The following is a 12,844-nucleotide window of genomic DNA, read 5'->3' as shown; positions in this document are numbered from 1 at the left end:
TGCGCTTCCATCCCCTTTTGCAATTCTCTGTTCACCCCTACACAGACACCCCTGTTCCACGCTTCCGCTGAAACAGAAACCTTGTGTCTTATTCCCTTCTTCTGCAGGAACCTCTGGAAATCCTGTAAAAGAAAAATCTGCTTCTCATCTGTGAATAGACAATCAATGTTAGCATCATGCATACTCTTAACTTTGTCACAAAACTCCTGAAACCTCTCTAAGGCTTCCTTTGGCTTTCTCAACACATAAACCCAGACATAGTTAGAGAAATGATCCACACACACAAGATAATATCTTGCATTGCCTCTAGATGGTTCTAGAGGACCAATCACATCAGCATACACCCGCTGAAATGCTCTGTTGACCCCGGTCTTCTTCTTGCTCACACCTGCAAGAGAAACTAGGTTAGACACAGATGAATTACATTCCATGTAATCACTGTGTGCAAAAGTCAACAAATAAAGTCCATCCTTCTCCCTGGCTGAAAGAAATAACTCTCCATCTTTGTAGATCTTGCAGCTCTCAGCATCATAGGACAGTTTCAGTCCTTTCTTTGCAATCTGCGAAACACTCAGCAGATTGAACTTCAATTCAGGAACCAAGTAAACATTGTTTATTGTCAAGTCCAGACTCTTAAGATAGACAGTCCCCACGCCGGCCGCTTCTAGCTCCTGACCGTTGGCCTGTCTCACAGCGAAGCTTTGCTTCTTAAACGATGAAAAGAGTTCTCTGTGTGGGGACATATGAAACGTGCAGCCCGTGTCAATTATAAACGCGTTCCCAACATCTGGCGTGGTTCCTTTCGCCATCAAAGGCTTTGCAGGTTCCACCATAGGCTTGGTACGACCTTTGCCTGACGCCTCAGGCTTTGCTGAGCGGCCCTTCGCTCCTTTTGGCTGACGTGGCTTCTTACAGTTCCGCTGAAGATGCCCAGCCTGTCCGCAATTGTAACTCTGGACAACATTCAAAGCTACAGCTTCCTTTCCAGTAGCCTCATCGGTGGGGGAATTAGAACTCCGTTCCTCCCTCCCCCTGTCCTTTACTTCCAGTGCAGCATGCCGGCTGTGTTCTTCTAGAACCACGGCACTCAGGGGCACTCCCCCCTTCTTGGCATCCATGCTGAATCCAAGGGTCAGCTTTACACTCAACCCAAGCCAGCTTTCGCTTTTCAAGCCAGTAAACCTCCAAAAGTCTCTCGGCTTGTTTACTGCTTTCCTGGCAGGCAAGCCTTTGGGCTGTTTTCAAAAACCTTTGCACAGCTGCGCAGATACACTTTCGATTTCCCAGGCTCTTTTTAGGCCACTCAGTAACTGGCAGACGTTGCCTAGCAACCTGCTCAGGACGGAACTCCTTATCTAAACCACAGGAATTCCTGGTATGCAAGCTTGCCTTCAGAGCTTGTTTTTTCAAACGCAGCTCTTGTGAACCAGAAAATAAGCCTTTCTGCGTTCATTTTTCTCTACCTCAAAAAGCAGCATACCTTCTCCGTTGCCTTGAAACACACTCTTCTCGGTGTCGAGCTGTCTGTTTCAGCTTCTGGCTGCAGGCAGACGCTTTCTTTATCTCCTTAGGTGCAGAGGATGGCAACGATTCATCGACCTCTCACCTCTCATGCAGATTCTCATAGATCAGATATCCATCGGATGCTACCAGTTGTCGGGATCCAAGCCATGAGTCAGAGCCTCCAGCTCAGCTCTTAGTCCAGAAGAATTTGGCCACCCTCCAGGTGCCCGGCTTGAATCCTTAAGACCTCCTGCCAGCGTCTGCCGGCAAGATCAAAGGAGGTCTCTTCGGCGATTCTCCTCAACGTGAAGAGAACACACCACCACTCCTCCCCCACTCCTCTCCCAGGGAGGGGGAAAGAGCCAGACAGAAATATATCTACATGTCTTTATTCCTGTCTTTCACCAGTACAGAGAAAACATGTCTGCACACTCTGCTTCCCCACTGCAGAGAGAGAATAAAACTCCTCCCATGTACTTCCAGTACAGGGTCATGTGCTGCTCTGAGGTAACATCCGGCTCTCAGAGCACTTTACAGACAGTCCCAGTTTCCCACGGGACAATCCAATAACATCAGTTTCCTGTTTACCATTCCAGCCACCTGGTGCTTGCTTCTGCATTGCTCCTTTTTCGTAACAAAACTATGGACCTTGCTCTCTCAGAAGGCAGTGATGGCCACCAACTTATATGACTTTAAAAGAGGATTGGACAAATTCATGGAGGAGAGGGCTATTGATGGCTACTATTCATGCTGACTATGCTCCACCTCCACAGGTGTTTCCGAATGCCAGTTGCTGGGAACCACAGGAGAGGAGAGTTCTTGTGTGCTCAGATCCTGCTTGTGGATTTCCTGCAGGCATTTAGTTGGCCACTATGAGAACAGGATGCTGGACTAGATGGGTCTTTCGCCTGACCCCGCTTGCTCTTCTTATGTTCTTATGTTCATTGGAGATTCCAAGAATCTTGGAATTCCACAGTACTAGTATTCTAAACTGTTACTAGGCATCAATGTCAACTTGCCTACCGTAGTGTTCTCCCTTCACATGACACTGTAGGCTGGTGGTCTCTTCCCAAAAGGCTTTCCAGAGGCATTTCTCTGAACGTCTTTGGCTACACAGAGAATCCACGGAGGCTTTGTCAACATGGACCACCAGAGGTTTTCTGGTAGAAGAGGTTCATCTTATGAAAGAAGGCCATCTATGCGACAAACGTCATATGAAAGAGAGAGGTCATCTGACAGAATAAGTTCAACTGCCAGAAGGAGATCATCTGCCAGAAGACGGTTGTCCGACATAAGAGCTTCATTTGACAGAAGAAGGTCATCCGCCAGAAGAGCATCTGTCAGACGACCATCCTTCAGACGATCATCCTTCAGACGACCATCCATCAGACGACCATCCTTCAGAAGACCATCTCTCAGACGGCCGTCTGTCAGAAGACCATCTGTCAAATGGTCATCCATCAGAAGGCCATCTGTCAAAAAAAAATTGTCTTTCAAAAGTGCGACATATTTCCCACCAGGTAATCAGGACACTGGAATTTGTTTAAGGTTCCTCTAAACATCTGTATACACAAAGCGCATTTAAAACACATGACCTCCCACAAAGAAATGTGGGAACTGCAGTTTGTTAACTATGCTGGACAATTTAGTTCTGTAAAAAGTAAACCATAGTTCCCAATATTCTTTGGGGGGAGCCATGTGCCACATTGTCCTATACAGTACTCTTGGCTCCATGAATTATGGGTTTGCATCTCAACACAGGCCCTACCTGGGATCCTGTGTCCAGTTCTGGACACCATGGTTTAAGAAGGATATTGACAAGCTGCAACATGTGCAGAGGAGGGCAACCAAGATGATTAAGGGTCGGGAATGGGTGAGGGAGTTGGGTATGTTTAGCCTGGGGAAAAGAAGTGATAGGAAAGCCATCTTCAAATATCTGTAGGGCTATCACATGGAAGGTGAAGTAAGCTTGTTTGCTGCTGCTCCAGAGGTTAGGAGCTGAACCAATGTATTCAAATCTAAAGATAGGAGATTCCAACTAAACATTAGGAATAACATTGTGACAGTAAGAGCTGTGGGTCAATGGAATGGATAACCTTGGAGGTGGTGGACGCTCCTTCATTGGAGGTTTTTAAACAGTGGTTGGGTGGCCATCTGCCAGGGATTCTTTAGCTGTGACTCCTGCATTGCAGGTGGTTGAACTGGACAATCAATCCTTGGGATCCCTTCCAGCTCCGTAGTTCCATGAGCACTCCTTGTTTTATTTTCAGGATTCCTAAATGAACCTCTCAGATGTTGATAGACAGGTATTGTGGCCAGGATCCAAAGAACTGTGCAACTAATTCCAATATGCCCAATGGGGCTTTTGGGGCTCACATTTCTCCAACAGCAGTCTCCAATGCTTCCTGGGGAAAGTCTTTTGAAAGCTAGCATGTCTCACACAGTTCTTTGGGTCCTAACCCTTGGAAATAAATACATCTGGAATGAAATTGATTTGCTGTATAACTCTGAGCTTAAGTTTTGGGAGCTGGGTCTTGAAGCCCATTAAGCTGAGGAGAATTGTATGCTTGGAGAAGGTGCACAGAGCAACCTTTGGTCCTTCAGGTGTTGCAGAGTAGAACTCTCATCCTCCCTGTCCCATTGGTCATGCTTTCTGGTACTGGTGCAAGTTGTGGTTCAGCAACATCTGGAGGGCCAAATGTTCTCCCGCACCTGGCTGAGAGGGTTAGACCACATGAGCTTTGCAACATGTCCAAATTCTCTTCCTTAGCAGATGAAGAAGAAACCTCATCAACAGACTCTGATGATTATTACAGCTGGGACACAGGTGAGTGTGGCAAATTCAATACAGGCAAAAGAAAGGATTTCTTCACACAGTGCAAGATTAATTGCTGGAATTCACTGTCACCAGATGTTGGGGTGCTCAATAGTTTCAATAGTTTAAAATGGGAATTAGACAAATTAATGGAGGATAGAGTTATCCGCACCTGTTAGGCAGGATGCTCAAAAGTAGTTGACCATAGGAACATTGGAAGCTGCCGTATACCGAATGAGGCCAATGGTCCATCTATCACAGTTTTGTTAGCACTGATGGTTCTCATGGTTTCAGGGAGGGAATATTTCCTAGCACTACCTGGAGATGCCAGGGACTGAAACAAAGATCTTCTGCATGCAATACAGATGCTACACTCCTGAGCACCCTATGTTTTGGACTGGTTGGACGCAGAGGAATGGTGGGAGGAACCAACTGGAGAACCACCAAAGAAAGAAGTCTCAGAGGCTGGGGAGTGGTGATGGAACAACAATGAGTGGTCAGAGGGAGAAAAGGGAGAAGACTGCGAGGAGGTGATATTGAAAGCTGAACAGGCAACAGGGTTTAGTGAGCTGGGAGAGCCTGTGGCTGAGAGAAGTTCAGAGACAGTAGCTAAAGCAGAAGGGTGGAGGAGGGAGACCAAGATGCAGCGATTAGTCAGGTTGGTGAAGAGTCATGGGTATCTCCCCTTTCTGTTGCAACCAGCTCCCCTCCCCTCCACCCCCATTTCCCATAATCAGAAGAGGGTTGAAACAGGTGGAGCAGTGATAGGCTGCATGCAAACACAGTGTCTGATTGCTTGGGGAAAAGCCCTGGGGAGGAGGGGTTTTAGATGACTGTGGGGATGCAGAGACTTTCAGTATCAGCCACTGATTCATGGGGTAAGGCCTACTGGAGATGAACTGCTGTGTTTATTTGGCCTGGCACTCAGCCAAGAGTTAACTCCAAATTTGAGCAGTGTGATTTACTGCAGGCTCACTTTTTGACACCCTAGTGGGGGGAGGGAGGCTGTTGCTAGCATGCCCCCTCCCTGTAAGCTTCCCAGATGTAAGGTTACCATATTTCAAAAAGTGAAAACCCGGACACAAAGGTTGTTGGGCTTTATTAATGAAATTTGCCAAAATCCACACTTCTGACATGGATTGCAATACATTCAGATTTTCCCGGACATTTAAGCAATTTCCACCCAGACGCTGTTTACAAGGGCTGAATACCGGCTATGTCTGGGAAATTCCAAAAAGTATGACAGCCCTACCAAAGGCATCTGTTCGAGCATTGTGGAAAACTGGAGACTGGACTCAGTGGATCTTCCGTCTGATCCAACAGGGATTTTGTTCTTGGGTGTCACCAGATTCAAAGAGCTACAGCAGTGACTAGAGGCTCTGCCAGGCAACCAGTTTATTCAGCATTCATTCTGATTTGCTTGCATGAAACTTATACAGTGGTTAGACCAGGCTTCCTCAACCTCGGCCCTCCAGGTGTTTTGAGATTACAATTCCCATCATCCCTGACCACTGGTCCTGCTAGTTAGGGATCATGGGAGTTGTAGGCCAAAAACATATGGTGGGCTGAGGTTGAGGAAGCCTGGGTTAGACTATAGACCCCTCCAGAATGATTGGGGGGGTGTTGGTGGGAGGAGAGTTGGGAGCGCATTGCACAACATGTCATTGACTAAATCACTAGTATTTAATCATTGAAATGTTGCATTGCTCAGGGTTTTACGCTGGACCATCTATCCACCAGGACGCGTGGATAGCAAGTTCGAAAGCACGTCAAAGTGCAAGTAGATAAATAGGTATCGCTCTGGCAGGAAGGTAAACGGCATTTCTGTGCACTGTCTGGTTCGCCAGAAGCAGCTTAGTCATGCTGGCCACATAAGCCAGAAGCTGTACACCGGCTCCCTTGGCCAGTAAAGCGAGATGAGCGCCACAACCCCAGAGTCGTCCACGACTGGACCTAATGGTCAAGGGTCCCTTTACCTTTACCTATCCACCATTCTGTTTTATTAGTTGTCCTTTAATGTTTCCCCAGGGTTACCACTTGGAGGGGCACATATGAACCAAAGTGCAACAAAAGCCGGGGGGGGCCCACTCCAGAACATCTTTTTTAAAAAAAATAATTTTTATTAACCGGCCAATCACATCAAATCAAATCACATCACATAAATTCCGAATTACAAAGCCGAATTTTAAATTTTGTTGAGGGAACCCATATTTCAAGATCCGAAGGGGGATTCTGATCATCTTCTTGCTACTGCGTTAATGTCCAAATCAGGTCCAAACAAAGTTCATAATTCTCTCCAGACTTATCTTGCTGTTTCCACATCACATCTTGTTCATATATTTTCTCTTTTTTCTTTATGATCTCTTCTGATAGTCTCCTTAAGCCGATAAACACCAATAATAATCCTGTGTGAATTTTTCCATTCTTCCAGTCCTCAAATCGAGATGGTTTCCATATATCATCGCCTTCATAGATAACAGCGCTCTTTCCATCATTAATTACAGAACTGTCGTTCTTAAGTCCCACTGAGGAGTTTCATCCACAATATAAAAACAGCTCTACTTCTCTATTTCTCCTCTCAGACTTAAGTCCTCCGACAGAACTTCTCAATATGGCGACGGTATTTTTAACTGCGTCATTCCAAAGCCCTTATACATTCCATGCTCTTCTTAAAACATGCTCTGGTTCAAAAGTTTATCTCCACACAGCCTTAAATCCACAGCTTAAGTCCTTAAAACAACATTTCTGACTTGTGGGGGGGGGATTCTTGTTTAATCACATAAAGGAAAGAAAGGAAGGTTTTTCCCCCCTCCCGCATCAGTCCCTTTGCCATACCGAGTCTTGGCGTATCTTCTCATGATCTATACTTGTTCCTCCGACTCGTCTTGTTTTATCAGAGATCTCTTCTGTTAGCAGTCTTTACTCCCCCTTCTTCCTTGAAATATGTGCATTAGCTTCATCCAAATTATTTCTTTTGAAGTTCTTGCAGCTAGTGGCGCGGATCAGAGACGGCGTCCAGGAGTGCCGAAATCCCACAGGAGGGCATTGTGCCTAGTGCCCCCATCCCCACAAATTCGGGGGTGGTATAGGGCACAGCAGGCAAGGGCAGTCCCCCACCATAATCCTGGGGGGCTAGGGAGGCTATTTACTCCCATCACAGCCTCCAATTTACCTCGTGTGGGTCGGAGAGATGTTATTGTCAGCCATCTTCTGATGCGCCCCTAGTGGTCCCTCCACTCCAGAACATTTTTGGTATGAAAAGTCACAGGACTTCAGCAAGAAGCTAGGGGGCATGCACTAACAAAGCAGTATGTCCGCCCAGAAGCTTTTGCAGGCGCAAACAATAGTGGATTGCTTTCTTTCTCATTTAGATGAAGATACCAGTTCAGATATGAGTGGATCTGAACATACTTTAAGTGCCACTGTGAAGACAAATATCCAAATGGGAGAGCAGGGATTAGGCTTAATCCTCATTCAGAACGGGCCCTACATCCAGATCTCAAGCCTGGTTGAGAAAAGTGCAGCAGTAAGAGATGGGAAACTCCAACCAGGTAAGCAGGTGGAAACAACCTCAAACCTGGGGGGTGCATGGCTGGTATGTAGTAGGAACAGAAAGAGCTTTTAAAGCAGGAAAGGAAAACCTCTCTCTTGGAACTCCCTCTCTTCCACTGCTTGTTGCATTAGACCCAAATTAGTCATAAGCATTAATTTCAACAAGTCTATACTGAGTGGGACCAGCACCACACATCAATGAGATGTAGGCAGTGTTTTATTTTATTGAAATGAAAAAATGGTGACGGTACTCACCATGATGTTGTTACACTTAATATGGTGGAGGTGGGAAGATGCTGGTACTGAGTACCCTTGAGTACCTCCATGGGCAGGCACTGGGTGTAGGAACTACCAGGTTAAACAAGCCAAGAGTGCATTCTGCAAACAACTTCCCCCAAACTAATAGCTTTCCTTTCCTTCCAGGTGACATCCTGATTAAAATTGGGCATGCTAATGTCCTAGGGTGGACACTACGAGAGCTAAGGCAGCTTCTGCACACCACCCTCATTGGGACCGTTCTGCAGATCCAAGTTTACAGGGAATTTATGAAATTACCAGTCCGATGGGAAACCGCCATCGACAGCATTCCTGAAAGAAAGGGAGCCAAGCTAGGAGAGTAAGAAACCATGTTTCTAGTTCACTGTTTGGGTAAAGGTCATGAGAGTGCTGGGGGGAAGGGGAGGGTTGGAAATCTAAAGGTAACATTATTTGACCACGTCAACTTCCCGAAATGTGTTGTATCTCAGTGGAAGTGCATACACTTTGCATGCAGAAAACTCCAGGTTCAATCCCTGGGCTCTCTCTTCCAAGGGGTATAAAGACCCCATCAGAAACTCTGAAGAGCCACTGCCTGTCAATGTTGAGCAGGGAGGGATTAGGAACCTCAGGCCCTGGGGAGAAATGTGGCCCTTCAGGCTTCTCTATCTGGCCCTTGGGACTCTTCCCAGACCACCTGAGCACTGGTTGTGCTTCACATCCTAAATCTTTTTGCATGGCTGGCAGGTGCCTTTGAACTCTGCTAATACCTCTTGCTTGCCTGGATGGAAGATCGAGAAGGGTATGTGCACAGAGAACCTAGACAACTATGTGAAGGTGGAATCTACATGTGTTGCTCCACCCATTTATGGAATGCTCTCCCCAGTGAGGCTCACCTGGTGCCTTCATTATATAGTTTAGGGGCCAGGCAAAAACATTCCTTTTCAACCAGGCCTTTGGCTGATTAATATCCTGCAGACTTTTAAATGTGTATATGGGAAGGGGGGTATTATTTGGCTGTTTTGATTTACTTATTTACTTGTAAATCCTGTTTTCACCCTGTATTTTATACCCTGAGATCTTATGATGAAGGGCAGTATTATTAACAAACAACAACAACAACAACAACAACAACAACAACAACAATAGCAGCAGCACCTCGGGCCCTGCTCCATCAGTAGCATGCAGCCCCCAGGTGTTTGGTTGCCCAGAAGGGAAGGTGGTCATCTGGCTCAAAAAAGGTCCCAAACCCCCACTTTGGAACAGCTAAAAATGAGCCAGTAGTTAAATGATGTAAGGGAAGCAGCAGCATTGCTCCCTTGCTCAGTTGTGAAAGTTTCATCTGGTAATTAGCAAAAGAAATTGGAAAACACATACCACACAATGGAGTGGTGTTTTGTAAAAAATAATATTCAGGATCACATGGAGCAACAGTTATTCTATAAACTGGGATAACTCCGTTCAGTGAAACGAACAGAGTACCCAGTAGCATTTAGCAGAAGCTTCTTGTTCTTGCTCTTCCTCCCCCTCATTCCAGGACTTGAGGAAATAAGGGATAGAAGCATAGCTGTCAACGTTTCCCTTTTTTAAAGGGAAATTCCCTTATTCTGAATAGGATTCCTCGCAAGAAAAGGGAAAAGTCGACAGCTATGGATAGAAGAAAGGGGTGTTCTAACCCAAGCTGTTAGGATGAGAAAGAGGGGCCAGTGGTCATAGGAGCTACCGGAAGGATGAGCTGTAGTGTTTCATCTGATGGCTGTCACCAATGCAAGTCTTCTTTGCAGCCACCCACACCCTATAAAATTAACCAGTAAAGAGGTCTCCACCACAACAGTTTGACATCAAAATCCACCTAAGCACTGTTTGCAGACCTTGAAGTAACAGAGCACTAGCTTTTCCCAAGCACATAATTTATATTTAATAGGCTGCTCTAGCCTAGTGACTTAATGCATACAATTATTATACACAATTTCCCCCATCTCCAAGGAGCTTGTAATGTTACGTTACAAAAGAGGTGGAGGAAACACAGCACGGAAGCCAGAAGTGCAGGGAGTAGAGGGTCAGCTGCTTTATTTTAAAAATACAGGAGGGTGTTGATAGTAGGCTATGTTGATTGGTAATATGATAGCAATAATCTAGGCCAAACAGGAAACGTATAGCAACAGGGGAAGCTGACATATACTGAGGCATGCCTCTGGTCTATCTATACAAAAGGTGGGGAACCTTTTCTGGCCAGTGGGATAAATCCTTATCTCCCACCCCCCAGCAGGCCATCCAATCAACTGACATCACAATGACATCAGGTAATGCTGCACTTTGAAGCTCCAATTGTTGGGACTTCAAAGTGCATCACAGGGGTTATCTGAAAGCTCTTTTGCAAGCAGAACCCCAGAAGAGGGAAGAGGTTTCCAATGAAACTACTGTTTAATTGAACCTGGGACTGTTCCGTTTGCAAAGCTATCTTCTGTCACTGAATTGCAACCCCTTCCCAAGTTACTAAATGCCACAAGTGGCCAAAGCACTTCTTTAAGATCTGCCCTCTATGAATCAAATAGAAGCAATCCGTACAACATTACTGCTTTCCAAGACTCTCTGTGTTGTGTTCATTTCAGGACGTCAACTTACACCAGTGAAGAAGCTTGGTCGAGCAGCGAAGACTCTGAAGATTATGATTGCGGCTGTCATGTTAGTGACGACGAGGAGCTTATTGGTGGAGGCCATGTCGTCAGCTTCGGTAGTGATGAGATCTATACTACAACCGAAGTCACTGAGGTTCCTGTTAACAGAACTGTACATGCCGATGCTTTTCCTAATGTCAAAGCTGTACCATCACTTTCTTTTGAAACTTCTAAGCAACCCAAGTGGATCTCTAAAGACTGGCACATCTTTGAAAGGAAAACCTACACATTTACCGTGGGCTCAGACATTGGTAACGACATTATCATTCATAAAGATTTTGAAGATGAAAGTGATGCTGACATTTCAAGTTTGTATTTAACGTCCTCATCGCCATATTGGACTATGCTAAAAGGTGTTGCGCCGCCATCATTGTCATCTTCCTCCTCTACTGTGTCAGATGCATTTTGGCTTGAAAACTTTTCTCAAGAAGTTGAATGAGGCAACTGGATCCAGTTTTGCACCGCCAGGAACTGGGTTTCTGAAACTGGATCCAGTTATAAGCTGGATTTTCACTCATACAACCTCTCCGCCAACTGATGGGTTTCATCTGTTTGGCGAGCAGGAAACTTGGGTATTTGAAAGAAGCGATGCTCCCTCTTTCGAGGGAGAGAATAATCTCAACAGTGGGGAAATAACTACAGTCAATTTTCATATAGACATGTCTCTGGAAGTCTAGCAGCCAAGCTATATAGCACAACTGCAAGAGCAGAACTTGGCCATCTTCTGCTTGTGAAGGTAAGAAACAGTATTACTGTATTTTTCGCTCTATAACACCTGACCATAACACGCACATCGTTTTTAGAGGAGGAAAACAAGGGAAAAAACATTCTGAATGAAACAGTGGATGTATCATTTTTGTGCTCCATGCTGTGGCCACAGACATGTGATCTGATGGTGAATTTGGGGTGACCCAATGCAAAAATCCTGAGAATCCCTGTGGATTCATGCTTTGTAACCACGTTTTTGCACCACTGCAGCCCCAGGCAACAGTGGGTGCGTGATTTTTTTGGTGCCGGCTGTAGCCATGGACATGCTATGTGATCTGATGGTGAATTTGGGGTGACCCAATGCAAAGATCCTGAGGATCCATGTGGATCCATGCTTTTTAACCACATTTTTGCACCATTGCAGCCCCAGGCAACAGTGGGTGCGTGATTTTTGGGGGGCAGGCTGTAGCCATGGACATGCTATGTGCTCTGATGGTGAATTTGGGGTGACCCAATGCAAAGATCCTGAGGATCCATGTGGATCCATGCTTTGTAACCACATTTTAAATGGGGAGGGAAGGAAAAACACAGAAGGGACAAAGCGCACGAGAGGGGTGTGCAGAGAAGCAGCTGGCTAAGAATGCAGGAGAGGGTCACAACACGAGGGAGGAAAGGTAGGCAAAAGTCCCCCCCCCACCCAAGCCAGCCAGCTCTCTCTCTCTCTCTCTCTCTCTCTCTCTCTCTCTCTCTCCCACCTGCATGTTTTCTGGCTGGAGCACGGAGAGGAATTAGAAGGAAGGACGCTCTGCTTTCCCCTCTGCTTGTCTGGAGGGGAGGGGCTTTCCCTGCTCTTTGTTCCGTTTGAGCAAACACAGCAACGAAACAGAGGAGGGTGGGCAGTAAGACCCTGAGGCAGAATACAGGAAAGCAGCCGCTTCCTCTTTTCAGGTTTCCCTTCTCCGAGACGCGATTTGATTTTTGCCTGATTTTTGCCTCCACTCGTGCCAGTCGGCTCCAGGGACCACACATTCGCTCAATAACACACACAGACATTTCCCCTTCCTTTTTTAGGAGAAAAAAATATGCGTGTTATAGAGAGAAAAATACGGTACTTCAAAATGAATTATGCCAGACTCAAAATTAATCTAACCCTTGCCACTTTTTAGCTCAACCATTAGCAAAGATTAGGGAATTCTGTTCTTAGCATTTTACTGCAACACACACAACCCACACACATTTGGAATTAAAGAAAATAAGGTAAAGTTTGGGGACAAGAACTTGCTGAGCTAAAAATTGGAACTGGAATACAAGAAGGGGAGGTGTGGGGAAGTCA

At 45.8% G+C, this 12,844-nt stretch overlaps 1 protein-coding gene across 1 annotated transcript; it reads left to right on the top strand.

Annotated features, from left to right (window-relative positions):
• The first annotated feature begins 2,181 nt into the window (after positions 1 to 2,181).
• Positions 2,182 to 11,339, top strand: PDZD9 (PDZ domain containing 9). The gene is made up of 5 exons (XM_053366039.1): positions 2,182 to 3,023; positions 4,274 to 4,330; positions 7,690 to 7,869; positions 8,294 to 8,486; positions 10,738 to 11,339. Exons 1-5 carry the CDS (start codon positions 2,645 to 2,647, stop codon positions 11,240 to 11,242), a joined length of 1,314 nt encoding a protein of 437 aa, XP_053222014.1. The 5' UTR covers positions 2,182 to 2,644; the 3' UTR covers positions 11,243 to 11,339.
• Positions 11,340 to 12,844: the final 1,505 nt, after the last annotated feature.

This window comes from Podarcis raffonei, chromosome 14 (assembly GCF_027172205.1).
Source record: "Podarcis raffonei isolate rPodRaf1 chromosome 14, rPodRaf1.pri, whole genome shotgun sequence".
NCBI lineage: Eukaryota > Metazoa > Chordata > Lepidosauria > Squamata > Lacertidae > Podarcis > Podarcis raffonei.
This window is presented reverse-complemented; position numbering and strand designations above follow the sequence as displayed.

Bases quoted from the DNA above. Each gene is read 5' to 3' on its own strand.
- PDZD9 (XM_053366039.1), top strand. From the start codon at position 2,645: ATGGACCACCAGAGGTTTTCTGGTAGAAGAGGTTCATCTTATGAAAGA. The intron at 3,024-4,273 runs GTAATCAGGACA...TCTCTTCCTTAG, and splicing joins TGCGACATATTTCCCACCAG to CAGATGAAGAAGAAACCTCA. The intron at 7,870-8,293 runs GTAAGCAGGTGG...CTTTCCTTCCAG, and splicing joins AGATGGGAAACTCCAACCAG to GTGACATCCTGATTAAAATT.